The 26,727-nt window shown below is 39.7% G+C and overlaps 1 protein-coding gene across 1 annotated transcript in view; it reads left to right on the forward strand.

Annotated features, from left to right (window-relative positions):
* The first annotated feature begins 20,824 nt into the window (after window positions 1-20,824).
* arvcfa (ARVCF delta catenin family member a) overlaps window positions 20,825-26,727 on the forward strand; it is a 31,541-nt gene continuing 25,638 nt past the window's right edge. Inside the window, exon 1 of the mRNA XM_061734159.1 lies at window positions 20,825-21,080. Within this exon, the coding sequence (XP_061590143.1) occupies window positions 21,060-21,080 (21 nt within the window). The 5' untranslated portion in view covers window positions 20,825-21,059. The remainder of the gene's footprint in view (window positions 21,081-26,727) is intronic.

Raw genomic sequence — 26,727 nt, forward strand, 5'->3', positions numbered from 1 at the left:
ATGAAGTTTGACTTTTTTGCACCATTACAATACTTATAGGCAACTAGTCATCATATCTCCTGCTCTCGGAAACACATGTTAATGCTCAATAGTACACACATATGGTTCTTTAATATATTTGCATTATACTAAGATACATTCATTTTCAATGGCTTTTGTCCTTAAGGGCTTTTTCCCCCTTACATTACTTTTACTTTTATACCTTAAGTAGTTTTGAAACCAGCACTTTTATACTTTTACTTGAGTAAAAACTTGAGTTGATACTTCAACTTCTAGAGGAGTACCCCCAAACTCCAGTATCTATACTTCTACCCGAGCAATGAACGTGAATACTGAAGACACCTCGGATATCTAATCAAAACATGAGTTGCGGTACAATCTGCAAATATGCTGTTATATGAAGAACATAACCAGTTTGTCTGTTTGTTTGTGTCCTCTCCTTATCCAGGAGATGACACAGAATGAATGACTGAATCCATTCATTAATGAAGTTTACTTGAGCATATTATAAGGCACTACCACTGCAGTGTCATATATTTTTTTATATTAATTTATATAATCTATCAACTGAGATGAGGTTGTCATTCCTGATAATATTCCTGCATTGGGAAGTTTCTTTCACTTCCTTAAGAAAACTATGGCAAAAAAAAAACAACAAAAAAAACAGTGGTCTCAGAAAATGAGTCATTATATTAACATTTTGTTTCTCTAAGAATGAACTGTTGTGGACTGAACAAAAATACAAAGGTATGCTGAAATAACCATTTCATCTATTTAGCCCTTTTTCATGAAAGTCTATTGAAATCTGTTATCCACCAGCTACAGACAATCAGATACAGAGACAAGCTTACTTAAAAAAAAAACAAATGTAGATTGTGTACTCTAAAATGTAAATAAAACAGAAGGTGCTGACTACCAAACCACTTTATCTTTGACTATGACGAGTACCAAAGAACAAATGCTGAAGCTTGCTGAAATCAAACCCTAATTTACCTAGTCAGTATGTCTTTTCAAAACTGTGGGTCAAAGGCATGTACATCTGAAATAAAAATCCGTCTTCACCATGACAGCTTCCCTGCAGGTGTAAACAACAACTCTTCACAGAAATAGTTTAATATTTCTGAAATTTTGCAATGTATTCTTTTTGAGTGATTAATCATTATATACTAGATGACTGTGAAGACATCTCTGACTGTGACCTGGATGTCTGATTGACATTATAAGGAACAGATTAGTCACTTATTATTTTTTACTTTCCAAGATTTCTTTCTCTTTCCGCTCTTAGGGAGGTGTAAAACTGTCTATCAGTGCAGTTAAACTATACATTGTTTTTACCTTTTAAATTCAACAACCTGATTCTGGTTGAGGAGGCTTTCTTCGTCTATTCCTTCTTACTGACATTTAATATTGAACCTAACATTTAATTGGTCCTTCGAGCCGGATGTCAATATTATCTGACGGTTCCAGCGGTTTGACGCGAACGCGGTGGACAAGACCTTGGCCAAGGCAGAGACCCTTTTGACGGGACCAACTTCGGTTGACCGCTGGAGCCCGAGGATTGACGACATTCCGATAGCAGGAGAGCTAGACACATCACAGGGTAAGTCAGTTTTATTTTATAATAATACAGTGATAGCGAAGACCAGTTAAATTCCGTGTGGGAGGACGGACTCCCCTACTGAGATAAGTAGTTAAATTCCGCGGGAGGACGGACTCCCCTACTAAGTAGTTAAATTCCGTGTGGGAGGGCGGACTCCCCTACTAAGTAGTTAAATTCCGTGTGGGAGGGCGGACTCCCCTACTAAGTAGTTAAATTCCGTGTGGGAGGACGGACTCCCCTGGCATAGAATAAGGAAATAAGTGCACACAAAAAAAAAAAAAAAGGGGGGTTGTGAATGAATGAATGAAAGGGGTAATATTTCAATGGAAATATTCCCATACTAAAAAGTGAGGACGCAGGTTGGGTCTGAGTGGATACAAAGGCAAGAAGTCTCCACCTATAAACGGTAGAAGTGAGACTTACCACTCAGATTTTTTACCAAACTCGTCTCACGTAAATAAAACATAAACCAGTGTTAGGTCACCCTAGGTGACGCCAACCCACTGGTCCAAAAGAAGAAGAAGGAAAAAATAAAAAATGGGAAACGGGTCAAGTAAAAACTTCGAGAGTAAATTAAAGTCAAACGACTGGAAATGTATAGAAAAGACAGACCCCAAACAGTTTAAATACCTGCAGATATGGGTGGAAAAGTTTGGTTACGACGGAGAATTAAATTCCCACAAGTTAACGAAACTTGGTGACAGGATAATTAAAGAAAGCAATGGAAGTGAAACATGGAAAAAGAAATATGGATATGAGTGTGTTCAGTATTGGAAAGATGTGGCCCACCACCGGGAAAACGGAGAACGTAAAGCAAAAAAGAAAAAGCAAGAAGAAATAGAAAGAGCGAAGGCAAGTGAAGAAATAAAAAAGGAAGTTTTATATTACAAAGCCGAAGATGATCGTACCTGGACCAAGGACGAGTTTAGGAAAGCTTTAGAGGGGGTGCCCACACCCAAGGAGGACCCAGAAGGGTATGTTGAGCAGATGGAGGCTCTAAGGAAGTCTTATCATTTAAATGCGTTTGAATGCCAAACCATTGTCATGGTATCAACAGGGCCCGATTGGTATCATGTCAAAGGAAGTTGGAATCCGTGTCTCCGAGCTCTCCTCAACAGGTTGATCGTGACGGCCCTTTGGCCTCAACTGCCAGCATCACTACAGGAGACATACCCCCTGCTGGCCACGGATTCCTCGACAACGGACAACGAGGACGACAACGAAGGAGAAGAGGATGATGACATCGACGACTACCTGCATCTGCCGGACCTGTTCCCTGATCTCGGGACTCATGGAGAAAATAAACATTGAAGATCTCTGAGTGTAAATGTGTGACTACAACAGAAATGAACTCCTAGTTGAAAATCTTTTGAGAAGACTAGGTTGTGATATGAAAAACATTTTTTTAAACATTCAGTCAGCCCACTATCCCTGATTTCAGTTGTTCTGGCTGGGTTGTTGGGGGTAGATCAGCTGCTCAATCAGGGAGAGTGGAAGCAGGTTTGCATCATTAGGTCCTCTTAGCAGTGAGGACCTGGGCATGGTTAGGATGTGGGGACATGGGTAAAACTGTTCTGTGGTAAATTACATTTGGTTGAACTGTGTGCTTATAGTAGATTGATTTGTGTGTTTATAGTAGATTGTAGTTGATATAGTAGATAGTAGATTGTGATTGTCAGCAGTAACAGAAAAATCCCGTGTTTCCAGTGCTGAATATCAACTTTAGCCCTGTGTATGGGGTGGCGGCACTACAGTGAATAACTGGACTGAAACTGAGTGTCTAAGTTACCAAGAATAAGAATCGAGATAACTTCAGTAGATTTAATTAAACAGTTGCATGCAAAAGGGTCAGAACATACATCAGGCATCTCAATGCAGAAACAAAGGAGCATACTGATTTTAAAGCATAGAGGAGGATACATTCTAGTAGAGAAAACATTGGTGTTCTCACTGTTTATCTTTGTTTGGGCAGAGTACGGTACTAGTCCTCCCTTGTAGTAGGCCAAAGCTACAGTATATTCAGCTGCTCTAAGCAGTTTGGGTTTCATTAAGTATAGGAAACACTTTTTTACCATCACTATACTTCACCAATTGGAAGACATTTTGATATTTGTAAGACGTGCCTTTTTGGTGTCTCACATGCAGTCATGCACAGTATTTTTCCTGAACAATTCAACTTTTGTCTCCTACTTTTGTCCAGGATTGCAGATTGTCCAGTGCTCATTAGCAGTTTGATTACTTGTGTATGTATGATAGACTCATGAACAAAGACATGTACTTGTTCCAGTTATGTCTTCAAACCTTTCGCTGTTGCTGGGTAGTTCTTCTTTACCTCATTGAGATTTCTGCATTGCCTCTTTGGAGTACTTTTAATTCGAAGCCCACATCGAGGAAGAAAAGCTAGAGTACTAAAGGGGATTGATGGATGTCTGTATCCCCGTTTTCAGACGTATGCAGACCTTTTTATTGTGCCCCTAATAATTGAATCAATAAGTACATGGGTTTGCTCACTTTTTTCACTATGTGAATGGGAATTTTATAATTGTTGGTGTGTTGTTGCTAAAAGCACCCTGTGTTTGTTGATTATTGTGACTTAGGTGGAGTTCACATCACTATTTATGGAAATTATGACTTAAATCTAGCTAATTGCAAAGGGTTCACACACTTGTTTTTTTTTTTAACAAACTGGCACTGCAGCTTGATTTCTGATTTTCAAGTTGGTGCTTCAATAGAAGCTTAGATACAAATTGACATCACGCCAGCAATGCACTCAAGGTGACAAAGCTTTGGTAATCTAACAAGACAGTAAATAAAACACAACCTAAGTTGTTAAACTGTAATTCAATCTGCAATTCATAAAAGATGAAATGGGAGACATCCATTACAGATCACAGCCAGTTGTCATTTCCTAACACGCCTACACACACATGTTAGAAATGGAGGACACAATCTACAGCACTATTTATCTGTCCACAGCAACTCAATTGATTTAAAAGCCATCATCCTTTTTTTCCCTGTTAGCTCAATCTGTACGCTAAAGCTGCATTTTTTTTTAATCCTAAAAAAGAACTTCACAGAAGAGCAAGCGAGCAGTGAATACAGTGGGGTAAAAAAGTATTTAGTCAGCCACCAATTGTGCAAGTTCTCCCGCTTAAAAGGTGAGATATACCTGTAATTTTCATCACAGGTATATCTCAACTATGGGAGACAAAATGAAAATCACATTGTTTGATTTTTAAAGAATGCATTTGCAAATTATAGTGGAAAATAAGTATTTGGTCAATAACAAAAGTTCAACTCTATACTTTGTTATATACCCTTTGTTGGCAATGACAGAGGTCAAACATTTTCTGTAAGTCTTCACAAGGTTTTCACACACTGTTGTGGTTATTTTGGTCCATTCCTCCATGCAGATCTCCTTTAGAGCAGTGATGTTTTGGGGCTGTCGCTGGGCAACACAGACTTTCAACCGCTTCCAAGGATTTTCTATGTGGTTGAGCTCTGCAGACTGGCTGGGCCACTCCAGGGGCCTCATTTATAAAGCTTGCTTGCGCACAAAACAGGGCTTGAAAGATGCGCAAGCCACCTTCTACACAAAGGTTGGGATTTAAAAAGAAAAAACTAACCGAAAAATGTGCGTATCTCTACGCCAACCCTGACCTTCCCGTAGGAACAGTCTTTAGATATGGGGAACTGGCGACGCAGACGGTGAGGTGGTGAAATTAAGCCAGATTCATGTCATACTGTTAATGTCATCACATATCTGACCAGGGCCGCCGCAAGGGGTGTGCGAACCGTGCGACCGCACGGGGCCTCGCGCAATGGGCCGTTTAAAAAAAAAAAAAAAATTAGATTTTTTTTTTTTTTCAGTTTTTTTTTTTTCCTTTTTTCCCTTACAAATTTCAACAGTCACGTTCCATTACAGCCCTAAATGTGTACTAGTCTGTGCATATCAATAAATATATGTGCAATGATGCGCGTGTCTGTTGTTCAATACAACTGATCAGACCAAGCGCATTGACACGAGGTGCTCTGATCCAGACGGGTAGAGTGTGGAACAAACTGTCACACAATGTCGAGAGAACGAGACTCAGGAAATTTCCATCAGGGAATGAAAAAAGAAAAAAACTAAAGAAAATGGAAGAGTTCAATGCCTCGTTGAAAGGCTCGTTTGACAAATTTGTTAGAAAAATCACGGATCCGACCGGGTCTCAAGCAGCCGTGGGGCCCCGCGTCGAGGCAAGCCGAGATGATGAGGCGGGGGAAGGTATCCAGTATTTGGCTAATTGGAGAGTTAAAATTGCGCATATAGACACCCGATCCGACCCGAAAAACCCAAAAATTTTGCCGCGCTCGCTGCGCTCACGGCCCCCCCCCTGGCCATTTCGCACAGGGCCTCGCAAATCTCCCAGACAGAATGTGCTTCCACATAGATCTATGTGTACGACGCGTTGGCGGAAGGAAAAAACCCGTCAAATCATGCGTCGTACACATGGATCTATGTGGAAGCACATTCTGACTTCCTGCTGTTAAATCATCTATTTGCATGAAAAAAGCCTTTGAAAAAAAAGAAACTGCGATAAAAGAAACAGGGATTGTACGGTTCTGCTGAGGTAGGACAACTCGGCAGAACTCCGGCACGACACATGTCTCATTCATCCTGACACAGCAGAAACAGGCTGCAGGAAGCCGCTGCGCATGCTCAGCAGGCTCATTAATATGCAAATACAGTCATAAAGTAGTTTGCATAGACCATTTATGGTACGAAGTGGGCGTGTAGAGGGCGGGATATGAGGCGAATTCACCTGCGCAACCTTCCAGCTGGACTGTGATTTATAATTGCGTGCAGGTGTGCGTGCACACGGTTTTATAAATCCGGATTTTTTTTTGCGCCCGCCATCTTCGGCTTTTGGGTTTACGTGCACTTTTAGTATGAATCCTACACACTCTTTTATAAATGAGGCCCCAGAACCTTGAAATGTTTCTTAAGAAGCCACTCCTTCGTTGCCCGGGCGGTGTGTTTGGGATCATTGTCATGCTGAAAGACCCAGCCATGTTTCATCTTAAATGCCCTTGCTGATGGACGGAGGTTTTCACTCAAAATCTCACAATACATGGCCTCATTCATTCTTTCCCTTACACGGATCAGTCATCCTGGTCCCTTTGCAGAAAAACATCCCCAATGATGAAAATTACAGGCCTCTCCCCTCTTTTTAAATGGGAGAACTTGCACAATTGGTGGCTGACTATATACGTTTTTGTCCCACTGTATGTGCTCGAAAAATTATCAAGGACTTTGTGCCTCTTTTTATGCTTTCTGGGACTGATGGTTCTGATTTTTGTTGGATCACTTCCAGATTATTAGATGATGCACCAGTTGAGATGCACAGTTTTGTTGTTCCCCAAATTAAAAGAGGATGAAGAGTCAGAGACTTTTTGTTTTAGCTAAACAAAAGAGTGATGAAAATGAAAGAAAACATTTGTTTTTAATGTCGTCTGCATTACTGAAAACTCGGACAAAAAATAAAAATAAAATGAAAAGGGGTCAAGGACGAGCAAAACAATCCTACAGTAACCTGTGTCCCTGCTGCTTCTACAGCTCTGAAACTATTGTGAAGTTGTTTGTCTTCTTTAACTCTATTTTGAATAAAGAAACACTCATTCAGTCCCCTACTCCACTTTCATGATCTCATTTTAGCTTTTTATATGTAGTTAACAAAAAGAATCCTATATGAATGTGCAACAAGAGGAATTGCATGTTGGTCCGCTACCACTTACCCCTCTCCACCCCCCACCTGTCTCCCACATCCCTGTTTTTGAAGCCAGAGGTAATATGATAATGACAGTAATGACAAAAGTGCTGCGCAAAAGAGGCCTTACAGGTTGTTTGGTGAGAGAGGTGGATCAAAAGTGTTTTGTAGAGACTCTGGTGCATGAGAAGCCCTCTATCTTATATTTTACATTATATTTCTTTATCAAACATGTTTAATTCTAGATAATTGACTGCAATTAATGGTGTTTCTGCACAGAAACTATGGACAGCTTTCTCCATCTGTCCGTTTGATGTTCGATGTTTGATGCAGACACGTTCTCATCCTCAAGCATTAACGAGTGGTGTACAAATAATCCCATCTGTATTGATCCAGACAATAAATTAGAAGTCTGCGAATGACGGATTTTTCAAGGATTAAAGTCAACAGATTCCCACACCTGTAAAACATAGTTACTCAGTCAGTGTGCTGTCTCTGTAACACACACTCTTCCGTGTTGCCATGGTTCCCCCTACATCCAAATGCTCGATGTTATAGAAAACGAAGCAAACAATTGGGAGGCTTGATTTGGAGGATGTGCACAGTGGCTCTGAGATACATACTACAAAGGCAGCAAGAACAAGAATACAAATACATTAAGACTAAAACTACAATGTTTCAAAATACAAAGAGGCATATCAGCAGGGAAACCCATTAATCCATCCATCCATCCATCCATCCATCCATCCATCCATCCATCCATCCATCCATCCATCCATCCATCCATCCGTCCATCAGTCTATCCATCTGGATAGATAGATAGATAGATAGATAGATAGATAGATAGATAGATAGATAGATAGATAGATAGATAGATAGATAGATAGATAGATAGATAGATAGATAGATAGATAGATAGATAGATAGATAGATAGATAGATAGATAGATAGATACCTTTATTAATCCCTTTGGGAGGTTCCCTTAGGTATATATCCATCTCACTCACACAGGAGAAACAAAGGTAGAAAAAGAGGTAATATGATAATGACATGACCAAAACCAGCAACCTTATAAGGTAAAACAATTAAAAAAAACAACAAATCAGTCCGTCCATCCGTTGAACTTCTGAACACATCTCTAAGGGTCATTATTTTGGTGACTACTAATTGTTTATGACAAGATGAGTATTGTAACTCACACTGATTTAAAAGGCAGAGATTTTGTTTTTGGGTCAGCTTTCTCTTCACCATGACGGAAATCTTCTGCATCACTAAAAATGCTGCCCCAATCTGAATTTTGTTCTCTGCTCCACTCATGAACTAGATCCGAGATATCCGAAATCCTTCACTTGGGACAGCAGCTCCATAGACTACCCCAACCCCAGAGGTCTTCACTCAGAGACAGAGACATGACTGCAGAATCTGGAAACAGTGAAGATGCAGTCCTGATATGTGGCTGTGCATAGAAATTCTATCTATAAAGATGTGGTGGCACAAAGCAGCCATGGCAGTGTCCAGCACATACAGGGAATGGTGCTGATTAACTTCTGGTAATCCAAACTACCGGTAAGCTGTTACTTGGGAAATGGCCTTCAATAATAAGCATGATATCCCATACACCGAAGCGCCTCCTACAGAAGTGCACAAAGAACATACTTATGAGCCTCATCTTGTCTGTTGAATGTTGTCTTTGCTTTATATCTTATGTCATCCTCTAATTTTATTGTATATCTTATTGTATTGTATTTATATTATTTTTTTAAAAAGCCTCCTGTGGACAAGTGTTGCAAATTAGCATGTATGCTAAAACACTCAAACAGTGCATTTGGTTTGTCCTATGTTATTGTGATGTCCATACCAAATAAAGAAATATAATAATCTTATTTCAAAAAACACACATGAAGGGCCACGCTGCATAAACATTTCATAATTACCACTTGACATGAAACAGTTTTTTTGTCATCAGTCTCTTAATCACACTCCTCTTGTTCTGCTGCAGATTGACCTACATTTCCCCCCCCAACCACACACACACACACACACACACACACACACACACACACACACACACACACACACACACACACACACACACACACACACACACACACACACACACACACACACACACACACACACACACACACACACACACACACACACCTCTCTGTCTGTGTCTGTGGGTGTGCCTTCTCTTGTGTCTTCTCTTCCTCTCAGCTCATTGATATGCCTGATCATCGAAGGCATCACTGAACTGGCTGATTGTCATTTTCAGCTGCAGTGCTGCCTCTGAGGCATTCCATTTCCTCTCTGGGCTGTCTCTCAGTGTGATTAAGCACTCTCCGCAGTGACACTTGACAAGGAGGATTTGGATTAATAACAACCCTGGTTTGTGGTCCCATCATAGCAGGTCATGTTTTTTAATATTTACATGATTTATCTGATCTCAGAGAAGGCCTGTATTGTGGTGCGGCTATAGGGAAGTTGTTTTCTGTATGGCTGATCCTGACTGGCGGCTATTACTGCTCTTATACCCTGCCAAGGGGGTGCAGCATTAAGTCAATGTGAAAGTCAAGACGTCAGGAGGTGCTTTACCATTTATAGTCTGAGGACAAACTCTCAGTCTATTCCAGAAAAAAGTAGTTGTCTGCAAGAAAACATCCATCCATCCATCCATCCATCCATCCATCCATCCATCCATCCATCCATCCATCCATCCATCCATCCATCCATCCATCCATCCATCCATCCATCCATCCATCCATCCATCCATCCATCCATCGTCCGCCGCTTGGATGGAGGCAAGAAAACATTCTTCTCTAAATTTGTGAATAGGAAAATGAAAGGGGACCATTCTTTTCTGAAGCCAATTTAGTGACCTTTTTCTGGTATTTCCAGTGTCAGTATGTGTTTTCTGTTTGGCTGCACCATCTAGAACATAGGCAAAATACAATAATGTTGGCTTCAATGTAGTTTTTAATAATGCAAACTTCTCATAGATGTTTTGTCTCTGCATCAAAATGAATAAGGCTCAGCTGCATGCCAACCCAAACAGAACAGTGGTGGGCAGTCTGTGGGTTTAATTAGGACAATAATTTGCATCGACTGTGTCTGTGAGGCAGAGAACACAGGAAGTATGTGAAATGCCCTGCTGAGCCCCAAACACTGTGCAGGCATTTTCTCGCAATTAATATATAGCTACACACAGTCATTTAATGTCTTTTACTCTGCGGGGGCATGTCGGCTGATTCTGCATATTACACTCCACTGTGCACCCTCTGTTCATCTTGGTGTGTGTTTGGATAATGGATAGCAATAATTACATTCCTCTGACATATGAAAACAACAATCTGATGTCCAGCAGCAACATAACAGCATCATTTTACGCTTTAAGATTCAGTGTCTGGCAGAAACAAAAAAAGAAAATATACTTCTATAAACAGCAATCAGTCTTGCCTGTTGCAGAAAGAAAGTTTGTTGTGTATATTTGTGGGAAAAATGTTAAGGTCAGAAAATAAATTACATTAGTTGCCCAGGTGCATTTTAAATCCCTGGAGGGAACTTGAGGAAATTAAAATCTCCCATTAAAATGAACATGCTTTGACTTTTTTTTGGCATTAGTAGCATTTGAAGGGCCAGGGCAGTTGTGGATTTTTATTTGTATTAGTTATTTAGTAAACACTGTTGAGAGCGAATACAAATAAGGGAATCTGGTGATAATAATGAATAAAAACGGTTAAGTTAAGGCAGCCAGGTGTAACTAACTTCAACTGGAAAGCTTGAAAACATATTGGGTTTTAAAGAGACTCTTACCATCATATCTTAAAACAACTACATTTACATTTAATTTTCTTTTCGGACATAAATTAATAAAGGCATTAATTAAGTTATAATCAAATCAGAAAATGGATGAATGCCAAAATTAAAAAGATACTTATATTTATTTATAAATTAACATGAATGTTTTTGGAGTGAGAAAAGCAACTGTGCCTGGAGAAAACCCACAGGGAGAACATACTGTACATCCTCCACACAGAAAGACCTTTGCTATGTTTCAAACCAGCAACCTTCCAGGTGTGAGGCAGCAGCACTGCCACCAAGCCATCAAATTCCCTATAGTTTATCTCTATATAACAAAATAAAATCTAGAGTGATTAAAGAAATGTAACCCTACATCCAGGAATGATGTAAACACATCAAAACCAATAGGCAACCTCTGATTCCTCCTTTGGAATCCAAGACACTGCAAAGACTAATTTCTAAAAAAAAAATGTCAAGAAAAATTACAGACTATTTTAGACTGCGTTGCTAGTTTTAAGAATTCTAGTTAAGATTTGTTTTCTTAATCCATGGGCAGAGAAATGTATGCTTAAAATAAGACAGTTTTTTATGTGATATTAGGTTTATTTCTAGAGGGTCTGTTTTCACAGTGTACAAAAGAGCAGTAAGTTTGTTTTTGCTGATCCTCATATGAAAATGTCCAACTTTGTAGCAGACATACACATATTTATTGTCAGTCTGGTACAAAAACCAGTCCTGTCTCCATAGCTAGATTTCACCCACCATACACTAGTGTGTATGGTGGTTGAATTATGTGCCTCATCAGTTGTAATGACATTAAACTGCTTATATATACATAATAGAGGATGTGCTGTTTTATCAGTGAAAAAACAAAACATAGACAGAACAAAGACAAAACCAAACAAAACACTGCAATTTTTGGTGTCAAACAGCTGGAAGTAAACACAATTGGTGAGCATGGCTTTTAAGCTGTGAATTAAAGCCAAACAGAAAATAATTATTCTTAGCATAAACATAATATGGCTTGTTGTGATTTTAATGATAACTAACTCGGTTATTGCGGGGTTGAGTCTGGACTGCCCATTTTAGGTGCTATTTAGGTAACGAAATAGGGATGGATGGATTTGATCAGAATAAATAAAAAATAATGTTACATAATACGTTAGCACTAGCTGAGCTAAAATAAAATAGCAAATCCGTAGCAACTGAGGTGAAGTGGGCATGTACCAGCTACCAGTCTTATTTGTTTCACCCTTTCATCTTTTTTTGGATTAGCCGTGAGTTGGGCAGAATCAGCCATGGTAGTGGGAATTGGAGCTCTGAAAAGAGCGCTTCAAGACCAGATTTCAGTCATTTCCAAATTTCAGAAGCCTATTATGAGAATGTGTCTACTTAATACAGCGTATGACTAAAATCTGGGACTTTAATTGTTTGTTATTGCGGCACCAGGATGTGACAAAATTGGGAAAAATATTCAATTATTTCCAATAATTGATTTAAAGTAGCAGTGTATAAATACCGTGTGAATTACTGAGATCCTGTCTGAAACAGCATCCACCCACAATCTTCCAACAAATTTCATGCACATGAGTGACGAATACTTCCTCTCATCATGTGTTAGATTCTTTGATGAGGTCTATTTGCACATACTTGTCTCTTCTGGTTTTCTGTATCAAGCTGATACAAATATGAATGTACCCTTCAAACTTATCAAAATAAATTTTGACAAAAATGAAGCCAGTTTTGCACACAGATATCTAACCATCTGAATCAGCAGAACTCCACATGTTATATGATGACAGAGTGGATTCAGGATACCAACAGACTTCGGATATCATTAATACTTATTATACATCCTTTTGGAAATATTCTCAGTCATAGACTTTCTTTCTTCAAAACCAGGAAAGAAAATACTTTTTCTATACTTTTGCTACAAAGCCAAACAGCCCCTTTTCTCTGTTTGTTTTCACCAACTGTCTTCAGGCCATCCACATTTGGACACCCAGCAACTTTCTTTTAATTGAAATAAAAGGCTCAAAGATCAAACTTTCCAAAAACCATCTCTTTCCTCTAGTGATTCCCCTCCTGTCCACCTCGCCTCTGGAATCAAAGGTCTTGGTTTTATACTCATCAGTATACTTTTCTTTGATCATATCACACCAGTTTTCATCGAGCTCCACTGGTTCCTCGTTCATCAATGTATTCATTACAAGATTTTACTTTTTTTTTTACCTTCAAAGCCTTCCATAAGCTTGCTCTCTCACTACCTGCCAGGAGCGCCCTATCCTCACACTCTTTCTACATTCATGATAAGCTGCTATACTGTCTGTCCCACTGGCGTAAGGGCCTTGAGCTTCTCTGAACTCTCACTTGTTAGCAGTGGTGGACAGTAACGGAGTAAATTTACTTGAGTACTGTACTTAAGTACATATCCAGAGGATTTGTACTTTACTTGAGTATTAGATTTCTTTGCTACTTATTACTCTTACTTGAATACATTTCCAAGACAAATATTTTTACTTTTACTCGAGTAAATTTCTAGGAAGGCTGAAAAGTACTCGTTACTTTCAGGTCTGCTCTTTTTTCTTCTTCCCTAAAATCCTATTGGGGTAGAGTAAAAAACGAGGGCACAGACAAACCACAGACATTTATTTTCAAATGTTTATTGTGTATGCTGAAGCAGAACTACCTCTCTGGTTTCAACAACTCAACATTGAATTCTCAGAAACAAGAGTTAAAAAGATCCTTAAATTAATTTAGAAAAAATATAGTACCGTAATTTACTGATGTGGAAAATAAGAAATTTACTCTTACTCTTACTCTTACTTTTACTTAAAGTAAATTTAAAAGCATTTACTTTTGGATACTTAAGTACCTTTAAAAGCAAGTACTTTTCTACTCTTACTCGAGTAATATTTTGACTGAGCTACTTTTACTTGTAACGGAGTAAATTTTGACCAGTAGTATTTGTACTCTTACTCAAGTACTGGAGTCGAGTACTCTGTCCACCTCTGCTTGTTAGGTCCAAAATACAGAGAAGACATCTATGATGTTACTCTGATCAGGCCATATTTTTTTTTATACTACTTATTATAAGTTGATGCATTGTGGGAGTGTTCTTGTGTGTTTTCAAAGGTGTCAACAAACGGAAGAGCATCATGAATGAAACATGCAAAGCCAGCAGAGAAAAGGTCTCCAAACTATCCAACATTCAAGCTGGCCTTCCATAAAGGTAGTGTGCCAGATGTGATGAAAGGTAAATGGTCATCTGTGGCTTAAATCCCAAAGGGCTACTTAACTGAATAGACTGGGTAATGAGATCACTGTAAAAGGGGGTTACTGCAGGCTCATCCTAATGCTCAGAAGTTCAAAGCAGTTGAAAATCAGTCTGCAGGCAAGACACGCTGCTACACTTACAGATGCGTGTGCCTCAGGTGGATGCAGACTGTGCCACAACAGCTCTTCATCAATGCAACAGTGAAACAGATTCTCTGTTCGGCGTGTGGATCTGACACATGTGGTGTCCTTGAAGATCTAGCTGTGGTTCAAACCTGTTAAAAGCATCTGTTGCAAATGTGGAAAGAGGCTCATTGATTCTGGCAAGCGGAGGTAAGGGGCTGACATTTTGTGGCATTGAGTGTAATAAGTCAGCGTAGTTTACACCATTAGAGATTGCCAATAAATGTAGAAAAAATACAATGTAAGAATGACAGGGTCTCATTCGTCATCTGAGGCGTTTTGATCCTTTTTCTAAACAATAGCTACGATAGACTGAATTACAGTTTACTTTGATCAAAGATGAAATGTTAAAATTGAGTCATTAATGACTCGAAAAGGGCTTTATTATTCAAACACAATATTCAGAATTTTCAATGACCAAAGAGGGAGGCAGCTCTGTGTGGCCATCAGCTTGGGTTCAGCGTATGGTATTGTGGGAAAGGCAGATCTGTTGGACTGCAGAAAGCTTTTGTGGTATGTGTGCTGGCAGTGCAGGAGTTTTTCTGTGAGCCATGCCTGAATTAGCTGCAAATGAACATCCAAAACAAGCCTGATAAATTTTGGAAAGCAGTCCTGCAGATCTACGAATTAAAAACTGCACTTTTTTGTCTACAGTCAGTGAGGGTAAGTTTGGTGAAAGTAGAGTTCAGAATTTGATGAAAGGTTCAGGTTCAGGTTCAGGTTACTTTATTGATACCCAAGGGTAAACTGGTTTTGCAGTCGAGAGTTAAACAAGCAGCAGAAAACAGACAATCAGTTCAGGAACAAGACATTTAAGAAGAACACATACACATAAAACAAGAGACAGCTTCGGCTCGACAGAAAGTGCTGCAGTTCATGAAATAAATATAAGAAATAAAAGACATGAGGCTAAAAAAGAATTAAAACACCAAGAGCAAAATTTCCTCCAAGTTAGGAATGGATAAGAGCAATAAGATAAAAACATTGTAAAATACATCGTGCTCCGAAAAGTGACTTGTGCAACTTTTGTGCAAACTACAGCTTGTTCACCAGTGTTACTGCAGCTGGAACAAAGCTGTTTTTATAACGTTTTGTTTTACAAAATGGGACTGACAACCTCCGTCCAGAGGGGAGAAACTGAAATTCACTGTGCAAAGGGTGTAAACTATCATTTAAAATGGTCGTGGCTATCCGCTGTAAAAGAGCTGCCTCTTCAACTGTGAAGCAAAGGAGTAGATTTGTTTGTAGCTGGTGGCCAAAGAAAATGTGAAGGCTGATACAGTGCAGGGTCATCAGAGTCTCGTGACCTGCACATAATCAAATTTCTGTTTTGATGAAGAACAATTAATCTAAGAAAGCTCACAAATCTCTGTGGTCCATCTTCACTGTTGTTTTGAAACTGCAAATTGTTAAATGAAAGATGTCATTTTTTTATGTATTTTTAATTTTTTAATTTGAACTCCCTTTTGGAAATCTGGTGATCTTTAACTGACATCCAATGTATCAGAAAACAAACCAAAAAACAATGCATGTCAAAAAGATTAAAACAGTACCACAATTCAGGTGAAGCTTCATGGCTCTTCATGTCTTACAGTGAGTCGTTGGCTTTCTTATATGTACAGGGAAAATAAAGTGCACATGAAAACTAAAACACATGTACGTGGATGATATGGAGGAAAGGGTTGTGCAGACCAGAGGCTTGTGAACTTTTTTAAAATCCATATTTGTCCCATTTACAACGCTTTACATCATCTGCTGACAGCCTAATAATAACAATGCTTTCATTAGTGACAGATGCTCTGCATACAGCTTTCACCAGAGCTTAGGTTTATGGCAAAAACACAATTTCTGCATCTGTTTGTCTATTCATCTATTTCTGCATTTGACAAAGTATTTTTGTCAAATGTTCTATGGCATGTTGTGTTTTATGAAGATTAGTCAAAGAAGATTGTAGTTAAAAAGTACCTGGCCCGATAAAGCTGCTGTTTTCTATTTTTGAACCAAAACCATTATGAGAGTTAATGTTGGTGCTTTCCATTTGATGGATCTTTTGAGTGTAGAGATGGAATAGTGGAAGAGTAGAGGGAAGCAGAAACCACTTCTGGAACAAAAAAAACCTCTTTTCATATGCCAGTAAATCTTATTTGTGAAAACTGTGTTCCTGGAATGTTGTTCTGATTTAACTTTGTAAAAAACTAGATAAAAATGTCAGGACATGCCAGAAATATTTAAACATGCCGTACATACCGTGAGGAAAAAGGGTATTTAGTAAGACACCAGTTGTGCATGTTCTCCCACTTAAAAAGATAAGAGAGGCCTGTAATTTTCATCACAGATATATCTCAACTATGAGAGACAAAATGAAAAAAAAAAATCCAGAAAATCACATTGTCTGACTTTTAAAGAATGTATTTGCAAATTATAGTGGAAAATAAGTATTTGGTCAACAACAAAAGTTAATCTCAATACTTTGTTATATACCCTTTGTTGGCAATGACAGAGGTCAAACGTTTTCTGTAAGTCTTCACAAAGTTTTCACACACTGTTGCTGGTATTTTGGCCCGTTCCTCCATGCAGATCTCCTCTAGAGCAGTGATGTTTTCGGGCTGTCGCTGGGCAACAGACTTTCAACTCCCTCCAAAGATTTTCTATGGGGTTGAGATCTGGAGACTGGCTAGGCCACTCCAGGACCTTGAAATGTTTCTTATGAAGCCACTCCTTCGTTGTCCGGGCGGTGTGTTTGATCATTGTCATGCTGAAAGACCCAGCCACGTTTCATCTTCAATGCCCTGCTGATGGAAGGAAGTTTTCACTCAGAATCTCATGATACGTGGCCCCATTCATTCTTTCCCTTACACGGATCAGTCGTCCTGGTCCCTTTGCAGAAAAACATTCCCCAAAGCATGATGTTTCCTCCCCCATGCTTCACAGTAGGTTTGGTGGTCTTTGGATGCAACTCAGCTTTCTTTCTCCTCCAAACACAACAAGTTGGGTTTCTACCAAAAAGTTCTATTTTGGTTTCATCTGACCATATAACATTCTCCCAATCCTCTTCTGCATCACCCAAATGCTCTTTAGCAAACTTCAGACGGGCCTGGACATGTACTGGCTTAAGCCTGCAGGGGTGTCGTCCTGGGGGTCGTTCTGGCCTGGATGGTTGTGGAGCTCTGCACCAGGGCTTTACCGCTCTGGTGTGGACTTCTCTATCTGTCCGGGCCGGGATGGTCTCTGTGGAGGCCCCCCTTGTGGTTGCGAGTTATGAGACCTCCTGGCGTGGATGGCTCCCTGATACCGTTTCCTCACGTGGATCCCCAGTGCTCAGCCATATCCACACCCATATTCATATAGATGTGTGTGTCTGCGTGTGTGTGTGTCTGTGTGTGTAACTTGTGTGAACTGTAGTGTGCTTGTGTCTGTGTGTGTGTGGGGAGGTGTTTAACGTTTTATGTAAAGCACTTTGTGTTGCATTTTATATATGCATGAAAAGCGCTATATAGATAAGGATTGATTTGATTTGATTTGATTAAGCAGGGGGACATGTCTGGCACTGCAGGATTTGAGTCCCTGGCGGTGTAGTGTGTTACTGATGGTACTTTGTTACTTTGGTCCCAGCTCTCTGCAGGTCATCATCATCATTTTTACCCCACGGGGTGAGATCTTGCGTGGAGTCCCAGATCGAGGGCGATTATCAGTGTCTTGTATGTCTTCCATTTTCTAATAATTGCTCCCACACTTGATTTCTTCACACCGAGCTGCTTACCTATTGCAGTCTTCCCAGCCTGGTGCAGGTCTACAATTTTGTTTCTCACGTCCTTTGACAGCTCTTTGTTCTTGGCCATAGTGGAGTTTGGAGTGTGACTGTTTGAGGTTGTGGACAGGTGTCTTTTATACAGATAACCAGTTAAAACAAGTGCCATTAATACAGGTAACGAGTGGAGGACAGAGGACTTCTTTAACTGGACTTCTTCTGGTTAAAAAAGAAAGTACAGGTCTGTGAAAGCCAGAAATCTTGCTTGTTTGTAAGTGACCAAATACTTATTTTACAGAGGAATTTACCAATTAATTCAGTAAAAATCCTACAATGTGATTTCTTGGATTCTTTCCCCCCATTCTGTCTCTCATATTTGAAGTGTACCTATGAGGAAAATTACAGGCCTCTCTCATCTTTTTAAATGGCAGAACTTTCACAATTGGTGGCTGCCCCACTGTATCTATCATGTATGTACTGTTATGCAAAAAAATGTCAACTCGTAATACAGCGGGTCTTAGTACCGGGCAAATATCACCATTTTAACGGTGACCATTATGACCGAATATGACCATCCCATAACCAGGATCTTGTTACTTTTCAACAATTTTGATGTAGATTTGATGGTGTCTTTCAGATCATCATCCTGTTGCATGATTGCAACTCAATTTCAACTAAGCTTTACCTGTCTGATAGATTGCCTCACCTTTGCCACAAAAACATTCATCATGGTAACCCAGTAACTAAAAGGTGCCTAAACGTTATAGCTGCAAAACAAACCCCCACCAAAATCATCAACCCTCCACAACAGTGCTGTCATGGATTTTAACATGCTCAGTGAGGCCTGTAGGGTCTAAAAAGTGGCCATAAGCATTTATATGCATTTTTTTTTGCGAGTATTGCAAGCTTTGACCTAGAAGTAAATCTTCTCTAATTGTGAATAATCTTCCTAAATGTCAGATGTTCAACATCGAATTGTTTGCAAATGGTTGTATTACCTTTTCTGGAATCAATGTGTAGCAGCAATTATTCTCTATGAGCATTGTTTATGTCTTTCCCTCTTGACATTGTGTTAACATGGAGCTGAAGGCTGCAGATCAGATAACTGCAAGAAAAAAAAAGCTTTTATAGGGGTCTGCACATTTGCTGATCATCGCAGCAAAGGTAGGCAGGGCCAGGGAAACTGCGGCTCCTGGCTGCAACTGGCAGTCATATTTCATGTCATATTTCATCTGAGGTTGTATTTGCCAAATAGTAACACTCACCACGATCAGGCGGTTTTTCTCATGTTTGCACATAAAAAAGTGTAGGGATTAGATGGACGAGGTAGAGAGGCTGATTGGACCAGTGTTGTAAATGAAATATACTTCAAAGATGCAGAGGTGGTTATGAGAGAGCCTAAAAAGACAAAGTGTGGACTATAAAACACTATGAATAATAAAAGAAATCCCACAGAGACCAATGAGGATTTCCAAATGCTCCAAGATCAATGATATGGACGGCTTCTCTTAAATCAATGAGAAAGACAACTGATGAAGAGCAGAGGTCTAACGATAATGGCAGACCATTTTTACTTGGATAACTGCAGTTTCAAATCAGATTCTCTAGTGGGGGGGAAAAAACATAGTTTTAAAGGTAATTCTATTATGTTCCAGTCTTTTTAGTCAAATAGAGAAATGTATTGTTTTAAAGATTATCTTTCATTTCCATAAAGGACAACTCCAGTGGGTAAATCCAAATATACAGGTGGCATAAATTCAATAGCCGGTGGACAGTTTTTTATAAATCGGCTACATTTGCATGAATCTTCATTGTTTTAATTATGACTGAACCCTGCTGAGAGGGAGTTGAGCAGGTGCAGTAGGGGATGGATTTGTGGGCGGACAATGTTGGGGAAAGAAAGGGGTTTGGTTTGTGTCACTTGCTTTGCAGGGCAAATCTTCAGCTAAAGCCTGGAGAATGTTTCCCTGCCTTCTGCTGCATTCGCTGCTTATGCACCTTCCCCACCCCTTCAGTCCCACGTCACCCCCTTCCTTGTTATGCTGCACATGGGTGACACAGGACTGGACTAGTGCGGGCTGCTCTGCGCTCCAGCTGCATCTGCTTGTGTGCCCACAGGGAACACAAGCAGTGTTTGTGTTTGTGTGTGTGCATGTGTGTACTTTGCCTGTGCACCAGTGCTGCCAGAAAAATATGGGGAAAGCACAGGGATTGCAGGGCTCTGCACTTACCTAAGCCATTCACAGGCTCAGCATCACACAGTTGATTCAGCACCTTGGTAATAGCGCACACATTAACTGCAGCACAGATCAGAGGAGGAGTGAGAGAGAGAGAGAGAGAGAGAGAGATGAAGAGAGGGAGAGAGAGAGAGAGTGTGAGAGAGAGAGAGAGAGAGGGAAAGAGGGAGAGAGGGAGAGAGTGTGAGAGAGAGAGAACGCCTGTATTGAGCAAATGTGTGCATGGCGCGTCTAGTGTGTGTTTGTGAGAGAAAGAAAAATAGAGGCGGTAAGTGTGAGAGCGGGAGGGAGAGAAGGAGCAGACTTGTGTTGGTGGGAGCTGGGAGGAAGGATGGCTGCTCGTATTTGAACTGCCTCACCTGCTCCAAAGGAGGCAAAATTTTAGCACAGGCAGAGGAACAGACGTCTCACTAGGGGGGACGCATTTTGTTCATCATTTGCGAGGAGACAGAAAAGACTTAGCAATGCCTGCTGAAGTCAAAGAGGTAAGTGTGTGTTGGAATGTCTCCTTTTCCTATGTACCCTCCCTCTTTTTTCTGTATTTTATGCCCATCAGTTTTATCTTCCTGCAGAGAACTGTACGACTCCAGAGCTTTGCATTCCGCCTCTCTCATGATGAATGAAGGAGCCATCAGTCGCTCCCTTGCCCCTCACTGTTGGCTGATGCGGTATCCTTGTGTGCATGGTGACACGGTGCTGACATCTTCATAGTGTGTGTGTGTGTGTGTGTGTGTGTGTGTGTGTGTGTGTGTGTGTGTGTGTGTGTGTGTGTGTGTGTGTGTGTGTGTGTGTGTGTTTGTGTCTGTGTACACATGCATGTCTGTCCATGCATACAAATACATAGCAACATAAGGGAGATAACTTTGATTGCATCATGAGGAGAGGTTATCCCTCTGGGGGTTGATGCTACGCACACTCCAGTGAGTGCATTGCCATGATGTAGCTGTGAGACAATAAATTAGACCATGCAGCATTTCATTTTTCAAGGTCCAGAGTGTACTCAGGGTGTACAGGGAATGGAAACTTTGAGAATCAGTTTTAACCCTTTTTTTCCCCTCTGAGATGTTATTTTGAGTCCATACTTTGCAGTTTGGATATGTTGAGGATGATAACCTTATGTGTAGTGGTGATTTAAACTGGAAACACTCTTTTTAATGTCTCTACGGTGGCTTTTCAGTGCAGGTTCCAGTTGCAGTGCTCACATTCTCTGGATTTCCACTTGAAATAAGAGTTACACTGACTCAACAGATAGTAGGACGTGTACAGGGTTGTGACAAAGTTGTGACTAATGTTTTCTGACATCAGTGGGCTGATGTCATGTTTTATTGTCATGTGTAAAACTCACTATTTTAATCCTGCACTTTTGATAAAGACAAGCTGTCTGCTCAAGCCAATTAATACCCCACTAGGAACCCTCCATAACCATTTTGCCCCGTTGATGTATTTTCAATCTCGAGTCAATCTGTCTGTTTCAGAAATAGATTTGGCACATGTTTGAGTCATGGCTTCTGCCTGATGTGCCCTTGAGCCAGTCATAAAAAAAAAACAAAAACAAATCTAAACTTGCACAGAATTAGATCAGACTCTGTGTCTCCTAAAATAATACCCAGCTGCAGCTGGCCTCGATTCTGAGAAGTCCATGGAAACAAGATGCTAATCGTGTCATCATGTCTCCTGAATCTAACATCTATGTACTTTTTTTCTTTCTATAAAGCCAAGTCAGATTCAGAACCATCAACTTGACCTATTTGGCTCTGTGAGCATGCTCAGTGGTGGTGCAGCAAGTTATTTAAATTAGTTTTGACTCACAGTGGCCTGGCCTTCTGTGGAGCTCGAATCAGACAGAGACAGCACACAGGCCCATGTCCAGCCTATTATCTTCCTCCAAATCCTTAATCAAGCTGTCTGTAGAGGACAGCAGATCTTTGGCCGTCTTTTGGCAAAGCGTTCATTTAAGGCAGCGTTACAGTATCCAATCAACCCTCCCCGGTAGGGTGCTCAAGCCAGGATCATCTCACCGATGCCAGTTTCTCCTGTGTGACCCTTTCATCTCCTCTTCCTCAAACACATTTTGCCCACAGATATGAGGGGCCCTTGTTTCTGATGGGCTGTTTGAAAATCAAATCTCTCTCTCTCTCTCTCTCTCTCTCTCTCTCTCTCTCTCTCTCTCTCTCTCTCTCTCTCTCCCTCTCTCCCTCTCTCCCTCTCTCTCTCTCTCTCTCTCTCTCTCTCTCTCTCTCTCTCTCTCTCTCTCTCTCTCGCCACAGTCCAGGCAGCTGTTCACTGCAGCCTGATTTAATGCAGTGGAGTTTAGATCTCGTTCACTTCACTGCCGCAGCCTCAGAAGGGGAGAATTTCTGGGGATTAAACATTTAATCTGCTTTTTATGTCAGAGTAGCCTTCAGGATATTGTATTTGTACATGTTAATAACACATTTCAGATAAGACCATATTAATTTGTGTTTCTTTTCTCAAAAAAGAAAAGGGATTGAGAATACAAGTTAACACTTCGAATGCTAAAGACTCGAATGGTTCAGTGGAATGGTTCCTTTTAATCATACTCTAATGTTTTGATGGACTGTAACATCATTGTTTTTCCCCTCATTTTAGATAAATTTAACAGCTTCATGGTGCAACAGATGATCAGATATTCACAACCATCAACAGACAACAAATACATATGTTTTGATGTTGCTCTGAAAGGAATGGGGATTTCATATAAGAATTCTGCATTAATTGTGTTTACAGTCCAAAATGCCCTCAGGTTCTTTCAGACAAGATGCTGAATAATTAATCCTCTCTGCCAAATGAAACACATAATGCTTGAGGAAGGGGGGAATTTAAGTTCTGTTTGGAAAAAGAATGAGAGTAAATTACAGAGATATCCACACGTTGTACAAGAGCAGCAACTTGTTGACTTAAGAGTTGGTGACGTCAAAACATGTCTCACCAAATCATTTACATGAAAAGGACAAATGATGGCTGACTGACATCTAATCCTATCACAATGCTGATATGTTGTGTCAGAGGGACATTTTTATTTTACTTTTTTAAAAATGGATATGATAACACAGTGAGAATAACTCTTAGGGATGAAAATGTGCAACTGATATTTTCATCCCATTTTGTTAAACCTATGTTTTCCCATTCAGACAGATATTTCACCAGCGGTGTTGACCTATTAAAATGTACCTGAGAATCCTGGCGCAGATGCCTGCGTCTTAAAGAGAAACCCTGCTTTATCTTTTTGCTTTCTGCTCACTGAAGTAGATGAGGGCAAGCTGTTAAATCTCAAACACAGTAAACATGTAACTTCATCTCTGAAGGCCTCCTTGTAAAATGTTGCCTATCAGTTTTTATCAAAGTCGAATGAACTTGGTTCTTAGTGAAAATGACAAGTTGGAAATGAAACAAGCAATGAAAAAGTTGAGTTATAACCTAATCAATTTCAAACTGTGAAGTAATTACACAATTAAAACAGGAATTGAGGGAAGCTCACTAATGGCCTGTTATGACTAAAATGATTGAAAGCACATTGCAGTGAACATGTGAATAAGAAACCAACTGGGCACATATGACATTATTCTCCTATACTGAATGAATGAATGAATTAAGTTTATTCAGTCATTGCAACACAAAACAACACCAAAAAAACATTGTACACAGCATTAACTATTAAACCAAAAAAATGTGTTGAACAATAACTGAAAAGGCATAGGCAGAAGCAAACTGCTTATAAAAGCCTATCCTATATTAACAACTTTCTATTTTTGGCTACCAACCTCAAAGAGCAAAGAAACATTAATAGATGGTCAATTGCACTTATAAGCTTCAAAAATAGCTTTACAAACCATTTTCTTAAATACAACAAAAGAATGACATGTTTTTAAATTTATGTTGGCATCATTCCAGAATTTAACTCCAACGATGGAGACACATCTCCTTTTCATACCTTTTTTAGCCATTTGTACTGTGAAATTACAGACACCTCTAAGATTGTAACGAGTTTTCCGAATTGAAAAGAACCTCTGTATTGGGTCAGGGAGCATTTTTGATTTTGCTTTAAACATAATTTGCATGATTTTAAAATAAAACAAATCATAAAATTTAATAACATGATAATTTAGAAAAAGTGGATCTGTGTGAGCGTAGTAATCAGCTTTATTGATGATACGTATGGCTCGTTTTTGAAGTTTTATTATTGAATTTAAGGTGGTTTTAAAGGTGGATCCCCACAATTCCACACAGTAAGATAAATAGGGAACAATCAATGAGTAGTAAATCAAATGCAAGGCCTTGGAATTCAGTATATTTCTGAATTTATACAGGATTGCGAGTGATTTTGAAATTTTCCCTTTAATATATTCAATGTGTTGTTTCCATGTTAACTTGTGGTCGATGACAACCACAAGGAATTTAGTCTCAAAAAATACTCCTATAACATTTTCCAATTCTTGTTATAACGATCTGATTGAGATACGTGAGTGACTGTGTTACAGCCTGGTGGTAAGTCAGAAAACATGTACGTTGGGTTGAGTGGTAACGCAGTGATTATGAGTGTGGATAGTTGGTTGTGTCCTTGTGTGGTCGTATGATGAATTGGCAACCTGTCCGGGATGTACCTGCCTCTCGCCTGATGGCACCTGAGGAAACACGGTGAAGTGGGTTTTGAATATAGAGATTTAGATTTAAATAGAAAATGGCCCACTCAAGTGTTTGCTAAAAGCATACTAGAATCTAAAAGTGGGAAAAAGCAGTGCTTTGTGCCTCTCATGCTGTCCCGGTACAAACAAGACAAAACTAAAACAGGCTACAAAAAGGAACTTTTTACAAAACAAGTACAAACTGAATACACAATTAATTTAGTACCACCTTCTTCAATCCCATGTTTTTGTTGATTGTAATCAGAATCAGAATCAGAATCATGTTTATTTAGCCAAGTCAGGTCAAACAAGACAGGGAATTTGACTCAGTTATTTTCGCTCACTGTACAGTAAATAGACAAATGGCAGCTCTTATTAACATATATACAACTTTTTTTTTTAAGCGAAAGGTGCAGCAGTATGAGGTAGTCATGGTTATTGAAAGGTGCATTGTTACAGCATATTGTAATATATCATATACGATTGTGGTTATTATTATTATTATTATTATTATTATTATTATTATTATTATTATTATTATTATTATTATTATTATTATTATTGCACTATTATTATTATTATTATTATAGTGATTGATTACTCTGAGACTCTATGAGTGTTGAGAGTTCATCAGAGCAACAACTTGGGGGAAGAAAACTGTCTCTGTGTCTGGAGGTTTTGGCTACAGAGCTCTGTAGTGCCGTCCAGAGGGCAGGAGTTCAGACAGACTGTGTCCTGGGTGTGAGGGGTCTGCAGAGATGTTACCTGCCCGTTTCCTGGTCCTGGGCAGGTACAGGTCCTGGATAGATGGGAGGTTAGTCCCAGTTATCTTCTCTGCAGTCTTAATCGTCCATTGCAGTCTATGCCTGTCTAGTTTGGTGGCCGATTTACCAGACAGTGATGGAAGTGCAGAGAACAGACTGGAACATGGCAGAGTTGAAGGTGATCAGCAGCTGCTGTGGCAGGTTAAACCTCCTGAACTGACGCAGGAAGTACGACCTCTGCTGAGCCTTCTTACGGACAGAGTTAATGTCGGTGATCCACTTTAATGGCTTTTAATATTTGGAAAATACAAACTCAGACAAACAACAGCAGAACTCCTTTTTTTAACCATGCCAATTTTTTTGTTTTTTTAACCAAAAATGTTGTCAAAAATAAAAATGAAATAGGGATACGGTTAATCAGTCAATGATCAGTCAGCCAAGGAATGAGTCGGTCCTCATCATACTCACTTGTTGCCTTAATATATGTTTAGTATCTGCAATATCTTTAAATAAATGAATTAATCATCAGTGTTTTTGAGAAATCTGCAATACCATCGACATGACCGGCTACAGATAGCAGGTAACTGTGTAGACACATTTTTTAAATGAACTAGGGGTCTCCAACCCTGGTCCTGGATAGCACCTATCCAGCATGTTTTAGGTGTCTCCCTGCATGAACACACCTGATTCTAATCAATGGTCGTCATTAACTTGTCATCAAGGTC

This window comes from Cololabis saira, chromosome 11 (assembly GCF_033807715.1).
Source record: "Cololabis saira isolate AMF1-May2022 chromosome 11, fColSai1.1, whole genome shotgun sequence".
Lineage (NCBI taxonomy): Eukaryota > Metazoa > Chordata > Actinopteri > Beloniformes > Belonidae > Cololabis > Cololabis saira.